This window comes from Urocitellus parryii, chromosome 4 (genome assembly GCF_045843805.1).
Source record: "Urocitellus parryii isolate mUroPar1 chromosome 4, mUroPar1.hap1, whole genome shotgun sequence".
Lineage (NCBI taxonomy): Eukaryota > Metazoa > Chordata > Mammalia > Rodentia > Sciuridae > Urocitellus > Urocitellus parryii.
In genome coordinates this window covers 9,582,065-9,605,614 of record NC_135534.1, presented here as the reverse complement: position 1 = coordinate 9,605,614, position 23,550 = coordinate 9,582,065, and the positions used below count along the sequence as shown (strand labels likewise).

Here is a 23,550-nt window from a genome sequence, read left to right as displayed (position 1 = left end):
GATGGGATAATTTTGTAACCAGAGAATCTATCCTTTGTTTTTCTTTATTAAAATTTTCTTCTGCAGGGCATTTGCTCTGTTTCAGATTTAATGTAGGGGAGCCTATTAGTTTTCCCTCCACCAAGCAGTTTATGTGATGCTTGAAATGCATTTTAGCTTCCTTTTTATCAGTTAACCTCGAATACTTTTTGGCCCATTTAAGCTAAGGTGAACATTTCCTCTGTGTTCTCTCAAAAATTATTTTTATGTGACTTTGTTTATTACTATATATTAACATGCTAGCACACAGTAGATGCATAAGTATTTTAAAATGTGTTAATTAGAGTATTCTTGAATGAGCCACATCAGGATCTGACTCCCATCAGGAGGAAAACTTCAGGGGGAAAAAAAAGATTTTTTCCAAAAATTTTTCACAGAGGTGCAACCTTAGTACTCTTTAATGAGAACAATATTAAATGTCAAAAGAATTTTACTGTCATTTCTATATTGTGTAGAAGAGTATATGACATTTGTTGCACAATAAATATTTGTTGAATTGTTAAATAAATGGATGGAATTAGAATAATAATGTTAGTGCTATCTTTTGCATGCTCAATTACTCTGTGTCTTATTGGCTTTCTGGTTTTCCTTAAAAGGGACTGTGATTTATTTAAATAGTGATAAATGAATTACTATACAATTAGTGTACTTCCATCAGTAAATTGCAACATCTATGTCCAAATATTTAATAAAAACAAAGATACATTTTTTTTCAGTGCCTCCTCTCTACAATGAATCCATGGAGAAAAAGGACAGAGATGTAAGAGCTCACACACAGAATTCCCATTCCGGCCCTTTAGTCACCCCAGATGCGGGGACAAGTTCATGGAATACTGCATACATGGCATACATTAAGGGCATCTGAGTGGCAGGCCACTCCCCACGTGCTAAGTGTGAACAGCAACCTGTTTACCCCGTGGCACAGCCCTGAGCTTGAGGCCATGTGTTGCAATCCCTGTGCTTGCTCCATGGCCCACTCCTCAATTGGTCGCTGCAAGGACAGTTAGCAGACATTGCATTGGTGGCTGCCTGTAATCTGTTTAGCTACTGCCTGAGTATATATACATGGTAACTACACAATAAAATCAGACCTGCTTCCTGCTTGGTTTCCAGAGGTCTTGATTAGCAACTCCACAGCCACACTCTCCTCTACCCTGTTCCATGGACCTCCTCACTGGGCGAGAGAGAGCCCTCCCACCCAGGGACAGAGGGACACAGCCTAGTGTGATTATGAGGCCACGTCATTTCATCCCAGCAACCAGTTTCCCCTTCCAGATCACCTCTATGGTCAGGGTCTCTTCAATATTCTTTTTTCCATTTATGTGTGCAACTCTTCTAAGTTCCTTTACACCCTTTTCTAGCTGATTTGTGACAATCAGCCACCGGAAGGACTCCACCAGCTTCCTGATTAAAGAAGACAAGGAAGGTACAGTAAATATTCAACTATTTAATTTCCATACAACCTTGAGATTCCTTTACCTTTCCATTTATACATACTTTCTCATTATGGAAGTGTAATCTTCTTCTTCCACTGGACTGATCTTTCACTAAGATGAGGGACATATCTGGCCATTAATGTGTGAAAATAATTATAGGCATCAGTAAACAAGGATCAAATGGCATAAATCATCCATTTGCCTTCCAATTTTTTGTTTTGATATGTAATTTACATATAATATTTTCATAGGGTACAATTCAATGAACACAATACTCAATGGTGAAAGACTAAAAACTTTTTCTCTGAGATGAGAAATAAGGCAAGCATGCCCACTTTCACCACTTATTTTCAACATAGTACTGAAAGTTATAGACAGATTAATTAGGCAAAGAAAATAAATAAATGTATCTATAAAAAAAGAAGGAAGTAAAATTATCTGTTTGCAGATGATATGGTTTTCTATATGAAAATACTGAAGATTCCAGGAAAAAAAAAGATGTTTTAGCTAATGTATAGGAAATGCAGCAAAATAGCACAATACAAAATCAACATAGAAGGTCAATTATATTTATATGCAATAATAATGAACAACTTGAAGAGAAAAATTACAAAATAATTCCATTTACATTATCAACAATCAGAATGAATTCTTAAAAGTTAACCAAGGACTTATAAAATAAAAACTGCAAAAAAATGGCTGAAAGAAAAAAAAATTAAAACCAATGGATATACATCCCATGTTCATGGATTGAAATCAATGATAGCAATACTACTAAAAGTTATCTACAGATTCAATGAAATCCCTATCATAACTCCAATGAAGATTTTCATAGCAATAGAAAATACACTCTAAAATTTATATGAAATCTCAAAGGACTCTGAATAGACAAAATATTCTTGAAACAGAACAGCATTGGAGAATGCCCACTTTCTGATTTCAAAACATACTACAAAACAAACGTATTTGTTCTACAAAGCAACAATAATTACAACAAGCTGGATGCGGTGCTGCATGCCTGTAATCCCAGCCGCTCAGAAGGCTAAGGCAAGAGGATCATGAATTTAAAGCCAGCCTCAGCAAGGGAAAGGCACTAAGCAACTCAGTGAGATACCCTGTATCAAAATAAATAGGTCTGGGAATGTGGATCAGTGGTCAAGTGCCCCTGAGTTTAATCCCTGGTACCAAAACAAACAAATAAACAAAAAAAAAAAACCAATATGGTGCAGGCATATATACATACAGGATAGAATAGGGTAGAGATCCTCAAAATAAATCTTCACGTGTATGGTCAAATGATTTTTTACAAGAATGCAAAGACAATTCCATGGGGGGGAGAAGGAATGACAGTCTTTTTAACAAATGAGGCTAGGAAAACTTGATATCCACATGAAGAAAAATGAAGATGGATTCTTGCCTAATGCCATATACAAAAATTAACTCAATATAAATGGAAGATCTAAATTCCCAACACAACAATTCTGGTCTTCAGAATTTATAAAAAAAAATCAGCATACTATACTGATGCATTAGTATCAATGTTAATAAGTGTGAAATTCACAATAGCCAAGTTAGAAAACCAGGTGTCAATCAATAGATGAACACATAAAGAAAATATGGTATATACACACATAAAGTTTTATTCAGCCATAAAGAAGAATAAAATTATGTTATTTGCTGGAAATGGATGGAACTGAAAAGCATAATGCTAAGTGAAATAAGCCAGACTCAGAAAGTCAAAGATTAAATGTTTTCTTTCATATGTGGAATGTAGAGATAAAAAAGAATAAAATAAAAGGAGCTCATGAAAATAGAAGGGAGAACAATATAGCAGAGGAAGGCAGGCAAGGATGAAGGAGGAAAGGATGCAAAAGAAAGGTGCTGGGCATTGAAATTAACCAAACTGTGCTATGTGCATGTATAAACAAATCACAATGAACTCCACACTTATATATGATCATAGTGCACCAATTAAGAAAATAAACATGTAGAAGAGAAAACATAAGAGTAGAGGAAGACATTCAGAGGGAGTGAGAGGGTAGGGAAAAGGGAGGTAAGGGAAAATGAGATATAGGAAATTATATTATGTGCATTTATGAGTATGTCACAATGAACTCCACTATTATGTATTATTATACCACCCTCATAAAAGTATAATAAAATTTTTTATTTTTTTCTCTTCCAATGATTTCATGACAATTTTCTGCCTATTTTACAAAAATGGTGACTGCATAGTGCCAACCTCCACTCAAATTCCCATTCTATTTCCTCTCTTGCACCTTGGATGGCACAAAGGATGTTAATGGGGACATGAGGTAGGACCAGTATTGGGACCATACAGATACCCAGTGACATAGCTCTTCTGTTATCACCTTGGCCTCTCTTGTAAAGAATGTGGAGATTGTTCATACCTGGAGGGGAAGAGGAGGACAAGCAAGGGTACAGACACAGCCAGTTGCAGTATGTACCACTTTCGAATGGCAAAAGCCAGTCCTCCAAGGAACATCTGCCCAATACTGTAGGAAGACAATATCAGGACTATTCCCACAGACTTCCTCTGGGACACTGTCCATTCTGACACTGGAAGAAAATATGTACATAATTGTCATTCCAGGCAAAGGGTAATTTCACAGTCCATTCAGGCATGAGAAAATGAAAGTCTCAAATTTTTTACATACTGAGACAAGAAGAATTTATCATAATAGTCATGACACTCAACCCAGCACAGAAGCGTAATATGCAGTAAATGAGGAAGGTGGGGGCGAAGGTTGCTGCAGTGTCAACGATGCCCAGCTGGAGTAAGCACCACAGGTAGACCACCTTCCGCCCAAACCTGAGAAAGATAAGAACAGGTAAGCTTATTTCAGAGCAAAAATAATATGTGGAAAACAAGAGAAGATAAAATAACTTGAGATTTAGTGTAAATGTTTAACAAGTAGGACATTGTACTTGTGGTCTAGCAGAATCATTATACTAGTCAACAATGAAAATCACAGATGTAAGCATCCCTGCTAATCTGAGAGTGATGCCAGAATGCACAGCAAAGCACATGGCATAAGAGGACCTTGATGCCATGTGGAGCCATATCAAGAGGAAGAAATAGGGGAGGTCATAACAAATGTTTGTTTTAAAACATTCATTTAGGAAAAGTGGATTTGTGTGTCATGTTCAGAGTGCTGAGGAGTGAAATCAAGAGATCCATAGTTGGATGTTTGCAATCTTTAGGTAAATGCTGAAGGATTCAAAAGGAAGTGTGGGAAGACAATACATCAAAGTTGCAGATAGATGACATAATCAATACTCTGGGCCATGTCAGTGTTCAAAGGCCTCGGGAAATGTGTTTCAGAAGACGACCTGGCAACTGTTCCCTTTAGCACAGGAACCGATAGGAGGTCCACAGAGGAGAGACAGAGAATAAGAAACAGAAGGGCATATCACACAAAAAAAACAGGGAAATATTTGTGTCATGGAGCTCCAGGGAAGGGTCTCATTCTGGAGTTAACTTGGACAAAGTTCCATGAGCTGATACAAAGTTTTCAGAAACATTAATTTTTATGGTTTAGATGTGGTGTCTTCCAAAAGCTCACATGGGAGACCATGCAAGAAGGTCTGGAGGAGAAATGACCTAATTAAACTAATCAGTGAGTTAATCCATGGTGTGTGGGGAGCCACTCTGAAGGACTCACGCCTTCCAGTCCTGAAGCAGGAGGCTCTGACTGATCACTGCATTTCGTTGTGACTTGGGCATTGTCCCAGCTCAGGAAGTTGAAGGCTTGTCTTCAGATGTAGGTGTCACCCCTGGGGTTGAATGACACTCACCTGTCCCTTGTAACCCTGCTCCTTCTGGCCTTTTTTGGATAGAACTTTCTAAGAACAAGGTTCCCCCCCCCAATAAAAGCCCACTTCTGAACGAGCTTGCTCCCTCTCTCCAGCCTCTTGTGACCTTCTCTTGCTCTCCCATTTGGGGAGTCTGAGGCGAGAACAGAGAAGCTGTCCTAAAGATTGTTTAAAGGTAAAGAGTGTGTGTGTGTGTTATTTGTTGTCCCTGGAAATTCACACAAACGACCATAAGTTCAGCTACCTGCACAGGTCAGGGGCAGCAAGTGGCGCCCAATGTGGGGCCGCTCAGGGTGAATTTCCAGGTTGACAGAGAGAGCAAGCACATTTGGAAGTGGGCTTTTATTGGGGGGACCCTTAGGAAGTTCTTAGAAAGTTCTAACCCTGGCCAGAAGGAGTAGGGTTACAAGGGACAGGTGAGTGTAATTCAACCCCAGGGGTGATACCTACATCTGAGGACATGCCTTTGACTTCCTGAGCTGGGACAACACCCAAGTCACCACGAAATGTAGTGATCAGTCAGAGCCTCTTGCTTGAGGACTGGAAGGCATGGGTCATTTAGAGTGGCTCCCCACAGTGGTGGGATTAACTGAGTGGTAAATGGAGGCAGGTGGGGTGTGGCTGAAGGAAGTGGTTCATTGGTGATGCAGCTATGATGTATATATTTGCATCTTGTGAGAGCAGTCTCTCTCTGCTTCCTGGTCACCATGTGAGTTGCTTCCCTCTGCCACCCTCTTCCTCCATACTGTCCCCTTAACTTACACCCCTATCATCTTTCCTCTGGGCTACTTCAATAGACTGACAGATGGTCCTTGTTACCACTCAGTGGAGAAATAAGGCATTTAAAAGGCAAAGTTATAAAATTCCCATTAAATTCAAAGGCTGGGAAGTGCAATGAGAGTAACTTGGGTGGAGGCATCACTAAATAGGGAGTTAGGAAAATGAGTTTTCAGGAAGTAACATTTGAATCTGAGTACCCAGAAGTTGGGCTGAACAGTGTACAGGAAAAGCATTCTAGACAGAAAGAACAGCAAATATAAATGCCATGTGGCAGAATCCAGCTAGGTGTTCTGAAGACTATCAGAGAATGGAGAAGGGGGTAGGCAAGATGAGGAAAGGAGGCAGGGGCCAGATCTCAGACTGTCAAGACTTGAGAAGAAACTCAGGGTTTTATTCTATGTGTGATAGAATACCACTGGGTGTTACCTGGGGAAGAACAATTTTAAGCTTGAGAAGACACAGGTCAACATAGTATATGGATGGAATGTGTTATCAACTACAGTCAAATGCTAGCTGCAAATGTGAGCTACAAGGGTTCTAAGAAACTGGGTGGCAGAGGGCCCTTCATTTGATAGGGGGGTTGAACTTCATAACATCTGACTACTAAGAAGCAGGGGGAGGTGAGGGCGAGTAGAAGGAAGTTGGATAATGGCACCAAAGCACAAGTGGGTGGCAGTAATAAATTCTAATGTTCTATAGCAAAGCAGGTGACTATAGTTCACAATAACCTATGGTATATTTTATGAATCACTAGAAGAGAGGAGCTTGAACACTGCAAACCAAAATAATCATAAGGAGATGGAAATGTTCATTACCTGGGTTTTATCAGTATATATAAGGTATACATAAAATGAAATATTACATAGTACTTCATAGTACAATTAGGATGTGTTTATAACATTTTTTAAATGTTTAAGGTTTGTAAACGTGTCTTGAATACATACACTATATGTATTCCATATATACAAATATATCAAATTTATGCACTTTTTAAATTTGTGAACTAAACTAATTAATATAGTAAGTTTCTTTATGGTCTTCCATTATTTCCATTAGATCTGTTAGGGCCATCCTACAAATCTCTTCATGAGTATTGAACAATCCTCTTACAACTGGTCTCTTGTTTGCTATTGTTGCCTTCTATCAAATTATACTCCTAGTCCAATAGTCCCATGCCACCAGTGTTAGATCTCTTATTAAGCATTTTTTGAGATTTACATAACACACAAAAGTGTAGATATCAAACGTTTACAAGTTTAATCATTTTCAAAGAACCAATGTACCCATTTAACCAGTCCTAAATCAATAAAACATCACTCTCATGAAGAAGCCCTCTCAGATTCTCTCCTGGACACTATTCCGACCAAAAATACCTAATATCATAAACTTTACCACTATATATTACTCTATCTGCATTGCTCTTTATAAAACTTGAAATCATGTATTAGGTAGTTCTGTGCCATGTAATGTTTCCCCTATGTTATTACATGTGGAAGTAGTTTGTTCTTCCTCATCAGCAGAATTTATATGAATATACCACATTTTTTATTCTACTGTTTAGGGATAATAATCTGAATGTATGCTCAAAGAAAACTTACTTATTCATATTTTTCTCTTAACTGTTTTTTAATTCATTCTCTACTACAAATTGGTAGTACAGAGGCCTGAAAACCAGGGGGAAATGAACTCTCTGACATAGAAATTCATACAGGTAACAATTAAATGTGGTATGCTCAAAGTCACAATTTTAAACTGAGATTACTAGGTGGCTTTGAGCATCTTCACCTCCACCAGTGTTCTTGTGGGAGACATGCTTGGATGAGGGTCACAGCTGACTGCCTTCTCTAGCTCTGCCAGGGTGCTAGAAGCCACAAGTTTCTCACCTCCAAGTTTCATCCTCCTAACTTCTTAATAATTACTTTTTATGGTTACAAATGTTACCTATTAAAGTCATTTCACAAGGACCAGCATCCGGGTTACAGGTCCAGTGACTTATGATCCCATCAGGCCCATAGTGCTACTCAATCCTCAGATTTTATAGTGATGATTTCCCTCTGTACATATGCCTACACTGCATGTGTGAAATTATGACCAGTTTAAAAGTATCTATGCTCATTTATCTTACAGAGTCTAAGTGGTTCAGAACATCACCAAGGCCAGGCACTAATTTTTAAACATGCAAATGCCTCCTTCCTCTCCCTTTGTTGAACTCTTACATACACCTCATCTCCTCGATTTGCTCTGCAAATTACTTCTTGAAACTGATATGATTGACATACCCTTTTCTGTCCTCTGTGAGTTTTTCACAACAAATTGTAAATTCCAGTTTGTGTATGAAGTGTTAATATTTTATTGTAGTTTCCTAGAGTCAGAAAGTGATACCCGTATACACTTCAGTGCAAAACACACAGAGTTCAGCAAGATTTCTTAAATAAAGGAATAAATACTTACTGAAAACTTAATCTGACCAACAGTCTAAAAGAAAGTGAGGTGACACTCACCTGTCTGAAAGAAGGCTATATATCAGACTTCCCAACAGTGACCCAGTCATAAACAGAGTTTGAACCATTGGTTTTAATGACTGGGATTCACAAACCAGGTCCCACTGGAAGAGAATCAAAAAAGCACAGTGGAGTTTGAGAGGGTTTTAAGCCTTCAAAAGGAGCACAAATTCCCAGATATGATGTATGTGATCCTCTGCTTTGTGGATCCTGCCCGATCCCCAGCTTCACCGACAGTCACTCTCCCCTGGTCGCCCTTCCTCCACTTATTTCAGCCCTTCAAGTGCACTTGCCTCTCTCTTGCCGCATAACCTTCCGATATTCTGAACCTTTTTTCTACAGGTCTTTATTCATTTTTACCTTCAGGCCACCAACTCCCTTTATTCCACTAACTTATACACATTTTCTGGCTACTACAATTTAAAACATATAAAAACACATTTTTAAGCAATTTCAGTTACCAAAAATTTTAAAGCCTTAATTTATTTTTCTCATCATGTAAGTGGTATAAGGACCCTGCCTTTGACTTTTCTTAGCAGTCCATACTTCAACTACTACAGTATCTCTCATCCTTGGCCACACGTTGAATCATTTAAAGAACAACCAAAAAAAAAAAAAACACTAATGCTTGGATCCTATGACCAGAGATTCTGATTTGCTTGCTCTCAGTACCAGTTTTTCAATAAATATTGAGAATCACTGAGTGTAACATTTGATCAATTTTTAAATTATAGATCTTTCTCACTAGATTAAAGGATAATTATAGGTATATGTTTTGTCTATTCAATTCATTAACTCCAGTACTGTACATTCTCAACAGCATTGTGGTGTGGATAAGCAATTGCTACCTGCAGAAGGAAGAAAGAAAGTTTTAATTACAGTACACATCTGGGGACTAAATGTATAAAGCAAGTCCATTCTTGGTATTACCTCCCAACTCTTTGATCATACAAACAGTATATTGGGATGAGGCACCTTACCTCAGTTATGATGGTGGAGGGGAAGTAGCTTCTGTCATACACCCAGCCATCCACACAGGGCTCCGTGTCTGCCTCAGCTGTGTTGGTGACAGTTTCATTCAGGTGAAGGAGCTGCCACTGGGGATGGATGAAGCGACGGCATTTCTCTGGTTTCAGGTTTGAGTCCAGTGGAATGGAGATCCTCAGGAGGGCATCTTGGCTGAGGGTCCCAGTGTCATTACCAGAGGAAGTGTCATTGTCCAGAATCTGAACCCAGCAGCGATGATCAGGAATTGCTGCAGTGAAGTTCTCCAGTACAATATGAAAGGATGTTAGGAGGTTGGTGATACAAAGGAGAACTAACTGAAAGATTTGGAATCTCCCCAGGCCTCCGGCTTGATCCAAGAGCTCATCAAAGGACATTGAGGCTGAACAGGTGATCACCTAGAGGAATCACTTTATGGAGGTGAATTCAGAAGGAGAAAATGCTTCCTTTCACCAAGACCTGTAATGTGTTGATCCTCATTCAACTTTCTCCTGATGGGCTGTGACTCACTGCTGCAGAATAATGGAAGGATTTCCTCAGAGTCCTTGGGTTTAGGCAGGCAGATAGTTTCAATAAAGTTACAGAAATATTTGGCATAGAAACTTCTACTTATTGACAACTGAACCTGCTTAAAAGATTACTCTGTGAATGATTCTGATCTTTGAGCTTTTTGAGAAGTCAACCATTAACTTTCAGTGGATGTAATCTCCATATGACCCTAAATATAGATTTCCATGATCTGTCCTTTTCAGAAAAGGAATGTTGGAATCTCAAAAGTAAAAAGCTTTCTGATATTACTATGTAAAGAACAGAGCCTGGCTTTTCTTAGGACTGAATTGTCTTTTTTTATTGGTTGCTCAAAACGTTACAATGATCTTGACATAGGACTGAATTTTCACTAGAAGTTACTGAAAAATATTCTTGGTTAAAATAAAGGAAAGTGGAATATTGAAAGTAACTGCTGATTGTTGGTATCTAGAATTCTGCTTCAGCTTAAATAGTGACAGTGATTTTAAAGTTTTTGAAATATGGAAACAAGTATTAGGAACAAGGAGAAAGGAAACAGAACTTTTATGCCATAATTTATTTTATCAGATGTATTAATTTATTCAAATAGCATTTGGGCCTTTTATTTCAGTATATTTGTGTGCTTAATTACAAATTTGTAAACAGAGTTTGCTGTTACAAGGTCTTCTGTCCCAGTTAGTGAGAGATAGACACATAAACAATTTCACAGAAAATGTTTAATGATTTCTTGGTAGAATGGGACAGGAGTGTCATCCCTCTAGAAGTAAAACTTTGAACTTGTGAAGGAGAATTCCTGAGACAATGAATGATGAAAAGGGCAGTTTCAAAACAAGAAAGTACATGATTATAAGCACATAATTATACTAAAAAATTGACATAACTGTGTACCTGCAAGATATTCCAAAGGTGAAAATGTGCAGGGTAATAATGGGAGGAGTTGGGCTGGTTGAAAAAAAAGCAACCAAACAAAATATCTGGAATTAATTCTGCAGACTAGAGATTTTTATTCTTGAGCTTTAAATCCATCACCTGTGCAACATCTTAAAATGAAGACTTCTGTACAGGTTGTACAGATTCTTTCAGGAAATGACTTTTTGAGAATTTAAATGAAATATTTTAAGTGATACATAAAATGCATTAAAAATGTCCACATTTTGGGTACCATTTTATGTTTTGATACATGTATACATTGTGTGGTATTTACATCAGACCAAACACCTGTTTTCCTAAGCATTTACCAATTCTTTTATTAAAAATATTTTTAGTTATAGATAGACACAATACCTGTAGTTTGGTTATTTAGGGGTTTTTTTGTTTGTTTGTTTTTTAATGTGGTGCGGGAGATCAACCTCAGTGCCTCACCCATGTGGGCATATGTTCTCCCACTGAGCCACAGCCCCAGCCCTTATCATTTCTTTCATGGTAAAAACTCTCAAAATTATTTCTTCTAACTTTTAAAAATGCACAGTACACTATTGTGAGCTATTGTCTCCCCACTGCACAATAACACATCAGAAATGCATGCTCCTGTCCAACTGTTATTTTGTACACATTGATCAAACTTTTGCCATCTCTCCACTATATTCTCCCTACCTTTGGCAACACCATTGTGCACTCAATTTTTAGATTCTACATATGAATGATGTGCAGTACTTGTCTTTATGAGCCTGTTTTATTTCACTTCATCTAATTATCTCCAGTTCCGTCCATGTTGTTGCAAACAACAGGATTTCATTTCTGTTTTTTCATTCCATAAGCTTCTAGGCACTTGCATTGAAAAAAATCAAATGTTTTTATCAGTGCCTTAAAGTTATACATAGTAGTGGAGTTTATTGTGACATATCCATACATGCAAGAAATGTCATTTGCTCCATTTCAATCCCCAGTACTCCCACATTCCATCACCTCCCCTCACCCTACCTCCCAACCCCTCCTCCTTTTCATTCTTCTTTATAAATATATATATGAATATATATATGAATATGCATATTCATTATCCATTTATTCATCTATGAGTACTTAGCTTGTTTCTACTTCTTAGCTATTGTGAATAGGACTGCAATAAACATAAACATGCAGGTATCTTTTTGACACACTGATTTCATATTCTTTGGGTATATTCCCAGTAGTAGGAGTGCTGGATCATATGGTTTCTCTTTTTTATTTTTTTAATGTTTTTATTAGTGCATTATAGTTACATATAATAGTAGAATTGATTTTCACATAAATGATTTGCTCCAAATCAGTCCCTAGTGCCTCTTTTTATTGATTTTTTAATGGATGTTTTATAGATATACATAAAGGGAAAATCCACTGTGTTGTGTTTATAAAACAAATTTTTTTGTAATACTGAGGATTGACCCCAGAGGTGTTTGAACACTGAGCCACATTTCCAACCCTTTTAAAAAATATTTTATTTAGAGACAGGGTCTCACTGAGTTGCTTAGGGATGAGTTGGCTTTGGACTCTCAATCCTCTTGCTTCAGTTTCCTGAGTTGCTGGGATTATAGGGGTGTGCCACCATGCTCAGCCACTGTGTTGTATTCAAATAGATACATAGAATAATGTGGTCCATTTTATTCCACAGTCTCTTACTTTTTCTGTCTCTTTTCCTTCCCCTTCTAACCCTTTCTACTACTCCACTATCTTGCCTTCTATTGTCATGTAACTGCCCTCCACCTATCTTTTCCCCTTATTTTGCTGTAGCTTCTGCATATGAGGGAAAATGTCCAACCTTTGACCTTATGAATCTGGCTTATTTCACTTAGTGTGATGTTCTCTAGTTCAATTCATTTCCAATCAAATGTCATAATCTCAGTCTTCTTCATGGCTGAGTAAAACACCATTGTGTATACATGCCATATTCTATTTTTCCATTCATTTATTCTTGGGTACCTGGGCTAGGCCCATAACTCGGTTACTCATGAATGACACTGCTATAGATATTGATATTCCTGTATCACTGTGATGAGCTAATTTTCTTTTTTCTTTTTTTTTTTCTTTCTTTCTTTTTTTTTCATATCCACCAAGGAACAAGGGTCATAGGGTGGTTCCATTCCTGGGCTTTTGAGGAATCTACATACTACTTTCCAAAGTGGTTGTACTAATTTTCAGTCCCAACAAAAATGTTTAAGTATACCATTCTTGCCAGAATTATTTGCATTGTTGATGATTGACATCCTAAATTGAGTGAGATAAAAATCTCAGTATTGTTTTAATGTTTATTTCCTTAATTGCTGGAGATGTTGAATATGTTTTTCATATGTTTGTTAGCTTTTTATATTTCTTATTTTGAGAAATATCTGTTTAGTTCTTCTGCCCAGTTGTTGATTGTATTTTTTTTCTTTGTGTTAAGTATTTTGAGTTCTTTATATATTCCGGACATTAATCCCTCTAGGAGGAGGAGCTGGCAAAGATTCTCCCCCTTTCTGCAGGCTCTCTTTTCATGCTTTTAATTGTTCCTTTTTTTGTGAATAACCTTTTTAAGTTAATTCCATTCCACTTACTGATTGTTGGATTTGTTTTTTGAACTTTAGGGTTTTGCTAAGGAAGTTGCTGCCTGCTCCAATATATTGGAGTGGTGACTTGTTAAGGTCTGTAAACAAGTCAAAATAACACCTGGTATTTTGCCAGGGGAATGTTAGAGTTCGTAAACAAGTCTAGATGGTGCCTGGCAAAATGCCAGAGGGAGTGGTTTGAGAAGTAACAAAAGTGAGCCATTAAGTGTGGAGATTCCTTATTGGTTGAATGATGTATCTAGTTTATGCTAATTAGGATAAGCTGTGCAAAATGTATAAATACCTCTGTTGTCCTACAATAAATGGCTCCTACTCCTGCTGTATCAACGTAGACAAGTTATTCGTCACCCCCCCCCCCCCCCCCGGTCATTTTGCCCAGCCAGACGGGCTGTGGCAGTAACTTTATGTTTTCCTCCAACAGTTGCAGTTTCTGGTCTAATTCCTAGGCATCAGATCCACTTTGAGTTGACATTTGTCAGGGTGAAAAGTAAGCATCTACTTTCATTCTTGTACATATGAATATCCAGTTTTCATCAGCAGCATTTGTTAAAAAGACATCATTTCTTCAACCTATGTTTTTAGCACCTTTTTGAGTATCAGATGACTATACATCTGTGTGGTTTTGTCTTTATATCTTCTATTCTGTTCCATTGGTGTTTTGGTTAGCTTTTTTTTTTACTACTGTGACTAAAGACCTGACCAGAACAATTGTAGAAGAGGGAAAGTTTGTTTAGAGTTCATAGTTTCAGAGGTCTCTGGCTGGACCTTATACCTAGCAAGGTCCAGTCCTCAGGGCTCCATGAGAGGCAGAACATCATGGTGGAAGAGTGTGATGGAGGGAAGCAGTTCACATGATAATCAGTAAGCAGAGAAAGACTCCACTTGCCAGATACAAAATATATACCCCCCAAAGACATGGTGTCCCCAATGACCCACCTCCTCAAGCCACACCCTACCTGTTTCCATTTTCACTCAGATAGTCCCATCAGAGGATTAATCCACTAACTGGGTTGAGGCTCTCACACCTTAATAATTTCTCTTCTAAACATGCTTGCATTGTCTTACACATGAGCTTTTGGGGGACACTAATTTCTAAACCATAACATTCCACACCTGACCCCCAAAAAGCTCATGTTCATCTCATCATGAAAAATACATTTAGTCCATTTCCAAGAGTTCCCATAGTCTGAACAATTCAAGCTGCCCAAAATTGCAAGTCAAAAATCTCCTCTGAGACTCAGGGTAAGCTCATATCATGAGCTCCGATAAAAAATTAAAAACAATGAACAAGTATCCAAAATATAAATGTACAGGGAGTTCAGGAAGTCTGGAATCCAGTTGGACAAACAAGTCCTGTAGTTCCACATCTGGCATCTGGGGCACATGGCATGGTGCTCTGTCCAAAGGGCTTGTTTAACTCCAATCTGTGGCCTTGTTGATTGTAGCCCACGTGGCCTTTCTGGTTGGTTTGACTCACCTCGATTGCTGCAGCCTTTCTCAGTGGATATTCCATAGTGCTGGAATTTCTTATTCTTGATGGTCTCCACTGCAGCTTTTGCCTCTTCCTCACATCTTTATGCATTGCCCTCTCAAGGGGTCCTGCAGAGACCATGACCCTGCTGCACTGTTTCTGGACTCCCAGGCCTTCATTTGAAATCTTTTTTTTTTCTTGGAATAGCATATTTATTCTTCTACTCCTTAGTGAAAATATTACATTGCCCATTATTAGACAGCTTAGCCTTCTTATTAATAAAATATAGAGAACATTTAGAATGAGCTATAATTTTGAAACATAAAATATCAAGACTCTAACAAAAAAGAAATGATGATTCTGAAAACATATATGTACAGATTATCATCACAATATAAATAATACTATAAGCCATAAAATTCAGAGGGCAAAAGATATCCAGGCACTTGTGCCCCAAAAACCCTAGGAAAATCTCATTTCCATCAATAAATCTAGTGTGTATTGGGGTCTTTTTATTTTTTTTATTGGTTGTTCAAAACATTACAAAGCTCATGACATATCATCTTTCATACATTTGATTCAAGTGGGTTATGAACTCCCATTTTTACCCCAAATACACATTTGATATCTTGATGGAGGCTTTCATGACCTCCAGCATGTTACATTCCTGCAGACCCAGGTGGTTGACACCAAGGTCTTCCACCATCTTGAGCAGTAGCCAAGCCGCCAGGGATGCTGGCTGCAGCAGCCTCTGAGTGCCTGGATAGATTGGTCTGTTGAAAAAACTAAGGGAACCCCACTGTCTCTTCTCAAGAGAATTTTGAGACTTTCTTGAGTCTGAGATGGATATGACCTTGCCAATACCTGAAATTCCCTGAAGCCATCTTTCTTATTGTCTCTGGGAAAAGGTTTTAGCATTTCTTTAGTGGAGGTAATATCTTTCCCAGCTGTAACTTCTATAGACCCAGTTTTTCCCACCTTTCAAGACAAGGTTTTCAAATCTTTCTGCTCTGCTTTATGCTCCTTATTATCACAATAAATTTGTTTAAAAGCCAGCAACATGAATGCCACCACCCAAATTCTATGCTGCCTGGATATTTCTCTCACCATATTAGGAAGTCCATTCCTTGTAAATCAGCCTCATAAACATGGGCAAAATGCAGACAACTTCTCAGACAGAACATAACACAAATGGCCTCTACTGCAAATTCCAATACAGCTCTCTTTCTCGGAACCCTCTTGAGCCCTGTCTTTACAATCCATGGTCATATTGGCATTCTGGTGTCCTGAGTTCCCACCAGAATTAGCCATTAAGCTCTGCTTACAACAATCTAAAACATTCCCAGCTTGCACTGTTAAACATCTCAAATTCCTACTCCAATTTTCAGAAAGTCCCCAAAACTTCCAAATCACATGGTCACAGAAACCCGCTCCTTCTCAGTACCAATTTTTGTTTTAGCCAACTTTTTTTCTACTGTGACTGAAAGACCTGACAAGAACAAATTTAGAAGAGAAAAAGATTTTCTGGGTCTCACAGTTTCAGAGGTCTCAATCCAAAGATAGCAAGCTCCACTCATCAGGGCTCAAGGTGGGCACAATATCATGGCAGAAGAATATTGTGGAAAGAATCAGCACACATGATAATCAAGAAGCAGAGAGAGACTCCACTTGCCATATACAAAATATATACCCCAAAGGCAGGGCCCCAATGTTCCACCTCCTCCAGCCACAAAATACTCACCTTCAGTTTACATTTAGTTAATCCCATCAGGGGATTAATTCACCTATTGGGTTAAGACTCTCATAAATCTTAACTCTATCATTTCTCCTCTAAACGTTCTTACAGTGGGTCACACATGTGCTCTGGGGGGACACATAATATCTAGACCATAATAATTGGTCATCATGTCTGTTTTTTGATGGCAATATCCCTTCATGATAAAAACTCAGAGCAAAGTAGGAATAGATTGAACTTACCCCAAAACCATAAGGTCCAGGTGTACAAGCCAACTACTCAGATAAGACTGAATCAGGAAATGTTGAAAGCTTTTCCAGTAAGACCTGAAGTAAAAAAAAAAAAAGTTCAATGTCCAATTCCCACACTTTTATTTAACTAGTCTTCAAATTCAGAGTCATAGAAATTATGAGGATATAAGTTGGGAAGTAATACTCAAAATGTGCCTATGTCCTCATAAACAAATATACAGCAAAACCAAGAGTCTACACCAAAAACAAGGTCTTAGAACTGATAAACCAATTCTGTGTATTATGTTTTTTGTTTGTTTGGTTGGTTGGCAATCTTCTGGTACTGAGGATGGAACCCAGGTGCACTTAACCACTAAGTCACATACCCAGCCTGGGTTGTTTTAAAGCTTTTTATTTTGAGACAGGATTTTACTAAGCTGATTAGGGCTTTGCTAAGTTGCTGAGGCTGGCTTTGAACTTGTGACCCTCCTGACTCAGCCTCTCAAGTTGCTGGTAATAAACCAGTTTTGTAAATGACAGGAGACACATGATACATACACACACACACACACACACACACACACACACACACACACATAGTGATTGAGATTGGGGTCTCTGATGACCTCATGGCTGTGACATGCCTGGTACCTGAAAATGTTTCTGTGCATTCTGTGCAAGGGCACAGGGCACAGATGCTATGGTAATACCCTGCCTAATGAGGCTCTGTGCAAGAGTCTTATCAGCTTTGACCTTGATTTCAGGAACATAGCTCCCTAGGAATAGAGGAATTCCCATGCTAGACAATCACAATGTTTCACCAACTTTGCTACTCCTGAGCTTGCCTGTTTAACAGTAAATTTGAAAAATCGATTTCTTGAGCACTACACAAAGCTTTTAACATTATGCATTGCAATTGTGGAAAAACTGTATAGGTGTTTCTATTTCTGTAACTTTCCTGAATACAAAGAATAATGCTTGCATAATCTTTAACCTGATAATGAGTTACACATGAATAAAGATTGCTGGTATGACTCTTGAGATCTGCTTCTCCATCAGAGAGCAGCACTCCACCTGACCCCAGCTTTATTTTCAAAATTTTCATGTGTGAGTCTTCATTTTACCAATCCCCCTTTGACCTTCACTAGAACTACAAGTTTATTGTTGTCTATATTCTTGATGATTGCCATTCTGACAGGAGTGAGATAATATCTTAGCGTAGTTTTGATTTGCATTTCTCTAATCGCTAGAGATGTTGAACATCCTTTCATATATTTGTTGATTAATTGTATTTTTCCTTCTGTGAAGTTGTTGTTAGTTTGTTTTGTTTTTTGGTGTTAAGTTTTTTGAGTTCTTTATATATCATAGAGATTAATGCTTTATTGGAGGTGCATGTGGTAAAGATTTTCTCCCAATCTGTAGGCGCTCTCATTATTGATTGTTTCCTTTGCTGAGAAGAAGCTTTTTAATTTTAATTCATCCCACTTATTGATTCTTCATTTTACTTCTTGTGCTTTAGGAGTCTTGTTAGGGAAGTCAGATTGTAGGCCTACATGGTGAAGGTTTGGGCCTATTTTTCCTTCTATTAGGTGCAGGGACTCTGTTCTAGTGCTTAAGTCTTTGATCCACTTTGAGTTCACTTTTGTGCAGGGTTAGGGTTAGAGGTTTAATTTCATTTTGCTAAGTATGGATTTCCATTTTTCCCAGCACCATTTGTTGAATAGGCTCTCTTTTCTCCAGTAAATGGTTTTGTCACCTTTGTCTAGTATGACATAACCATATTTATGTGGGTTTGTCTCTGTGTTCTCTATTCTGTACCATTGGCCTACAACTCTATTTTGGTGCCAATACCATGCCATTTTTGTTACTGTAGCTCTGTAGTATAGTTTAACTTCTGGTATTGTAATGTCTCCTGCCTGCCTCACTTTTCTTGCTCAGGATTGCTTTACTCTTCTGGGTCTCTTATTTTTCTAAATGAATTTCAGGATTGATTTTTCTATTTCTATGAGGAATGACACTGGGATTTTAATAGGAATTGCATTGAGTCTGTTTAACACTTTTGGTAGTATGGCCATTTTGGCAATATTAATTTTTTTCTACCCAGGAGTATGGGAGATCTTTCCATCTCCTGAAGTTTTCTTCAATTTTTTTCTTTAATGTTCTGTAGTTTTTATTGGAGAGGTCTTTCACATCTTTTGTTAGATTGATTTCCAGGTTTTGTGTTTGTTTGTTTTAGGCTATTGTGAATGGAGCAGTTTTCCTAATTTTTTTTTCCAGTGGATTCATTGTCCTCCTGTTCTCTGTCACTGCTCCATACCACACACACACACACACACACACACACACACACACACACACACAATACATATATATGTATGTATTCTGTGTGTGTGTCCTGTCATTTACAAAACTGGTTTATTACCAGCAACTTGAGAGGCTGAGTCAGGAGGGTCACAAGTTCAAAGCCAGCCTCAGCAAATTAGCAAAGCCCTAATCAGCTGTTGTATATAAATGTGTTTGATTTATGGGTATTGATTTTATATACTGCTACTTTGTTGAATTTATGCATTAGTTCTAGAAGTTTTCTGGTAGAAATTTTTAGATTTTCTATATATAGAATCATGTCATCAGCAAATAGTGATTGTTTGGGTTCTTCTTTATCTATTTGTATTCCTTTAATTTCTTTCTTTTGTCTAATTTATCTGGCTAGATTTTCAAGGATGATATTGAAGAGAAGTGGTGAAAGAGGACATCTTGTTACAGTTTGAAACTACACTTTTGAACAAGAAATAGAAATTAGAAAAAATGAGAGGGAAATATTAAAAACTCCTAGAACCAAACAAGAATAATGATACAACATATCAACTATCTGGGACAAATTAGAATGCAGTTCTACAAATATATATATATATATATATATATATATATATATATATATATATATGTATTATTAAGTGCCTACATTTAAAATACAGAAATATCCCAATAAGAAAAATCTAATGTTATATCTGAAGGCCATAGACAATGAGGATTAAACCAATTCTATATCCACTAGATGATAGGAAATAATTAAAATATAAATCAATAAAGTAGAAAATGGGAAAAAAGTAATTCAATGGATCAATGTAACATAGAGTTGGTTCTTTGAAAAAATAAACAAGACTGATAAAATCTTAGCCAATTTAAGTATAAGAAAAAGAGAAAAGAGCCATATCAACAAAACTAGAGCAGAATGCAGAGATGTAAATACAGACATTTCTGAAATACAGAGGACTATTAGGGACTATTTTGAAAACATATTTTTCTATTCAAAAATCTGAAAGGTTTTGACCAATTTCTAGAAATATGTGACTTACCTAAATCAAGCCAAGACTGTATAGAAAATCTAATTTAAAAAAAAAACAAGGAGATTGAAGCAACATGAAAAACCTTTGTGACAAAATTTTAGACCAGTTGGACTTGGGGCTGAAATCTATGAGATCTTTAAAGAAGAAATATTCTCAACACTTTCCAAATTGTTTTATGAAGTAGAAAGTGGGTAACATTTACAAATTTATTCCATGAAGCCAGTATCACCCTAATACCAAAATCAGATAAGAATAAATCAAAGAACAAAACTGTAGACCTACATCCTTGATGTATCTCATAGCAGATAAAATGAACTTCAAGCCAAAATTAATAAAAATAGACAGAGAATTTTATTTCATACTGCTTAAAGGATGTACAGATTCAATGCAATCTCAATCAAAAGGCCAATGACATTCTTCACAGAACTAGAGAAAACAGTCCTAAAATTCATATGGAAATAAAAGACTAAGAATAGCCAAAGCAATTTTGAACAATTAGAGCAATGCTGGAAGCATCACAATGCCCTTCAAATTATATTACAGAAGTATAGTAACAATACCAGCATGGAACTGGCAAAGAAATAGACATGAAAACAAATTAGGCAAAATAGAAGACACAGTGACAAATCCACATAGATATAGTCATGATCCTTGTCAAAGGTGCTGAACACATACAGTGGAGAAAAGATAGTCTTTTGAGTAAGTGGTGCTGGGAAACGTGGATGTTCATATGTAGAAGAATGAAATTAGATTGCTACTTCTCATTTATAATAGTCAACTCAAAGTGACTCAAGGATACAGAAATTAGACCAGAAACTCAGTAACTGCTTGAAGAAAACATGAGGTCAACATGCCAATATATTGACTCCTACAGCATAAGGGGGAAAAAAGAATCAATAAATGGGTTGGTATGAAATTTAAAAAGTTTTGCAGAGCCACAGGAAACAATAATATGAATAGAGAGATTTTAAAATGGGAGAAAGTATTTGCCAGATACTCTTGTGACAGGGAATTAATATTCATAATACATAAAGTTTCAAGGATGATATTGAAGAAAAGTGGTGAAAAAGAACAAAAAAAACTTAACATCAGAAAAATGTATAATCAATAAATGAGCAAAAAACATCAACAGACATTTCTCAAAAGAAGAAATACAAATACATAAAAATATTCAATATCCTTAGCAATTATGGCAATGCAAATCAATACTACACTGGGATTTCATCTGATTCCACTTAGAATGGAAATCAGCAGTATACAAATAACAATTAATTTTGATGATGATATGGGGGAAATGTACACTTATACAATGTAGGTATAACTGCAAATTCATACAACCACTATGGACAGCAGTGTGGAAATTCCTCAAAAGACTTGAAATGGAATCACCAGGTGACTCAGATATTCCACTCTTTGGTATGTATCCACAAGAACTAAAGTCAGCATACTATAGTAATACATGCATACCCATATTTATGGCAACACAATTCATAAAATTCATAATAGCCAAGTTATGGAACCATCCTAGATGTCATCAACAGATAAATAGATAAAGAAAATATGGTGTGTGTGTGTGTGTGTGTGTGTGTGTGTGTGTGTGTGTGCATACAAATATATGGCAATCACTATGCCATATATTTGTATGTATAGATTCTCAAAGAAATGCCCAAGGGAAAAGATTTGGGTGATTTTCAACTTTGGAGGTGATATTGGATGAGACAAAAGAAATTTCCATCCACAGCTATTTAATGAAGGAGCAGCACTAATTATCATGTTGAAAATGACTCTCAGGCTGAAATGTAGGCAACCTGGACACTTTACAGCATTTGTTCCATGGCTCTTCTTCCGTTCTTCTCTTTAGAAAACCTAAACACACACACACACACACACACACACACACACACACACACTATATATATATATATATATTTTTTTAACTTAGACAAAATAAGTGAATTATGTTCTTTGCTGATAAATGAATGGAACTGAAGAGCATCAAGCTAGTGAAATAAACCAGACTTAGATGACCAGGGGTCAAGTGTTTTCTCTCATATACAGAAATGGGAGAGAAAAAAAAAAGGAATATAAAGGGGATCTCACATAAATATAAACAATACCAATAGAGCAGTGGAAGGAAATCTAAAAGCAAAGCAAGGGGAGGTGGGTACTAGGAAATGAAATCAATCAAATTATGGTATTGCCATGATAAAGGCACCAGAATTAATCCATTTTATATATATAATTATAATCATTGATTAAAATACAATTAAAGAAAGCTGGGGCTGTAGCTTAGGGGCAGAATGCTTGACTGGCATGTGTGGGGCACTGAGTTCGATCCTGAGCACTGCATAAGAAATAAATAAAGGCATGTTGTCCATCTACAACTATAAAATAAATTTTTAAAAAAATACAATTGAAGAGAGATTAGTAGAGAAGAGAAAGGGGAACAGGGTGATGGAATAGGGAATGGAGAGAAGGAGAAACTGGTAAAAAATACTGATCAAATTATGCTCTGTGCATGTATGTGTATGTCACAATGAATCCCAGTGTTGTATATAATTATAATTAATTTTTTAAAAAACAATTAAAATTGTACATTTTAGTTTGACCCTGACAGTTCCTATTTTAGGGACCTGAGAAAATTAATATTATTTTTAGTACAATTTATGGTAACCACCTACTGTTATCTCTATGCCTGTACTTTTTTGAAGATTGAAATTACATAGTGACTATGAAGTTGCTTAGTGAAAATTGAAAGTATTGAATAAATATAAAACAATGAAATAATAAAAACACTTTCCATCACACGGGAAAGAATTTGAAGATTAGATAGCAATAACTATGCCATGTACTTGTGTGTATAGCTTTGCAAAGAAATGCTCAAAGAGAATATTTTGGTGATTTTCAAATTTGGAGGTGATATTCGATAGGACAAAAAAAATTTCATCCATAGCTATTTAATGAAGGAGCAGCACTGTTTATCATGTTGAAAATGAAGGCAGCCTGGACACCTTACACCATTTGTTCCATGAATCTTCTTCCTTTCCTCTCTTTAGAAAGCCTTAAGACAGGCTTTGATATTCCTCCTCCCAAAAGGCTGGTTCAGTGGAGGAGACCTATTTG

General features: G+C 37.0%; 1 protein-coding gene across 1 annotated transcript in view; it reads right to left on the bottom strand.

Annotated features, from left to right (window-relative positions):
* Positions 1-17,112, bottom strand: part of LOC113177763 (steroid transmembrane transporter SLC22A24-like) — a 39,575-nt gene extending 22,463 nt beyond the window's left edge. The window contains exons 1-6 of the mRNA XM_077797547.1: positions 17,093-17,112; positions 9,574-10,142; positions 8,594-8,697; positions 4,154-4,308; positions 3,887-4,055; positions 1,320-1,443 (exon numbers count right to left, since the gene is read on the bottom strand). Coding sequence (XP_077653673.1) covers positions 1,320-1,443; positions 3,887-4,055; positions 4,154-4,308; positions 8,594-8,697; positions 9,574-9,975 — 954 coding nt within the window. The 5' untranslated portion in view covers positions 9,976-10,142; positions 17,093-17,112. The remainder of the gene's footprint in view (positions 1-1,319; positions 1,444-3,886; positions 4,056-4,153; positions 4,309-8,593; positions 8,698-9,573; positions 10,143-17,092) is intronic.
* Positions 17,113-23,550: the final 6,438 nt, after the last annotated feature.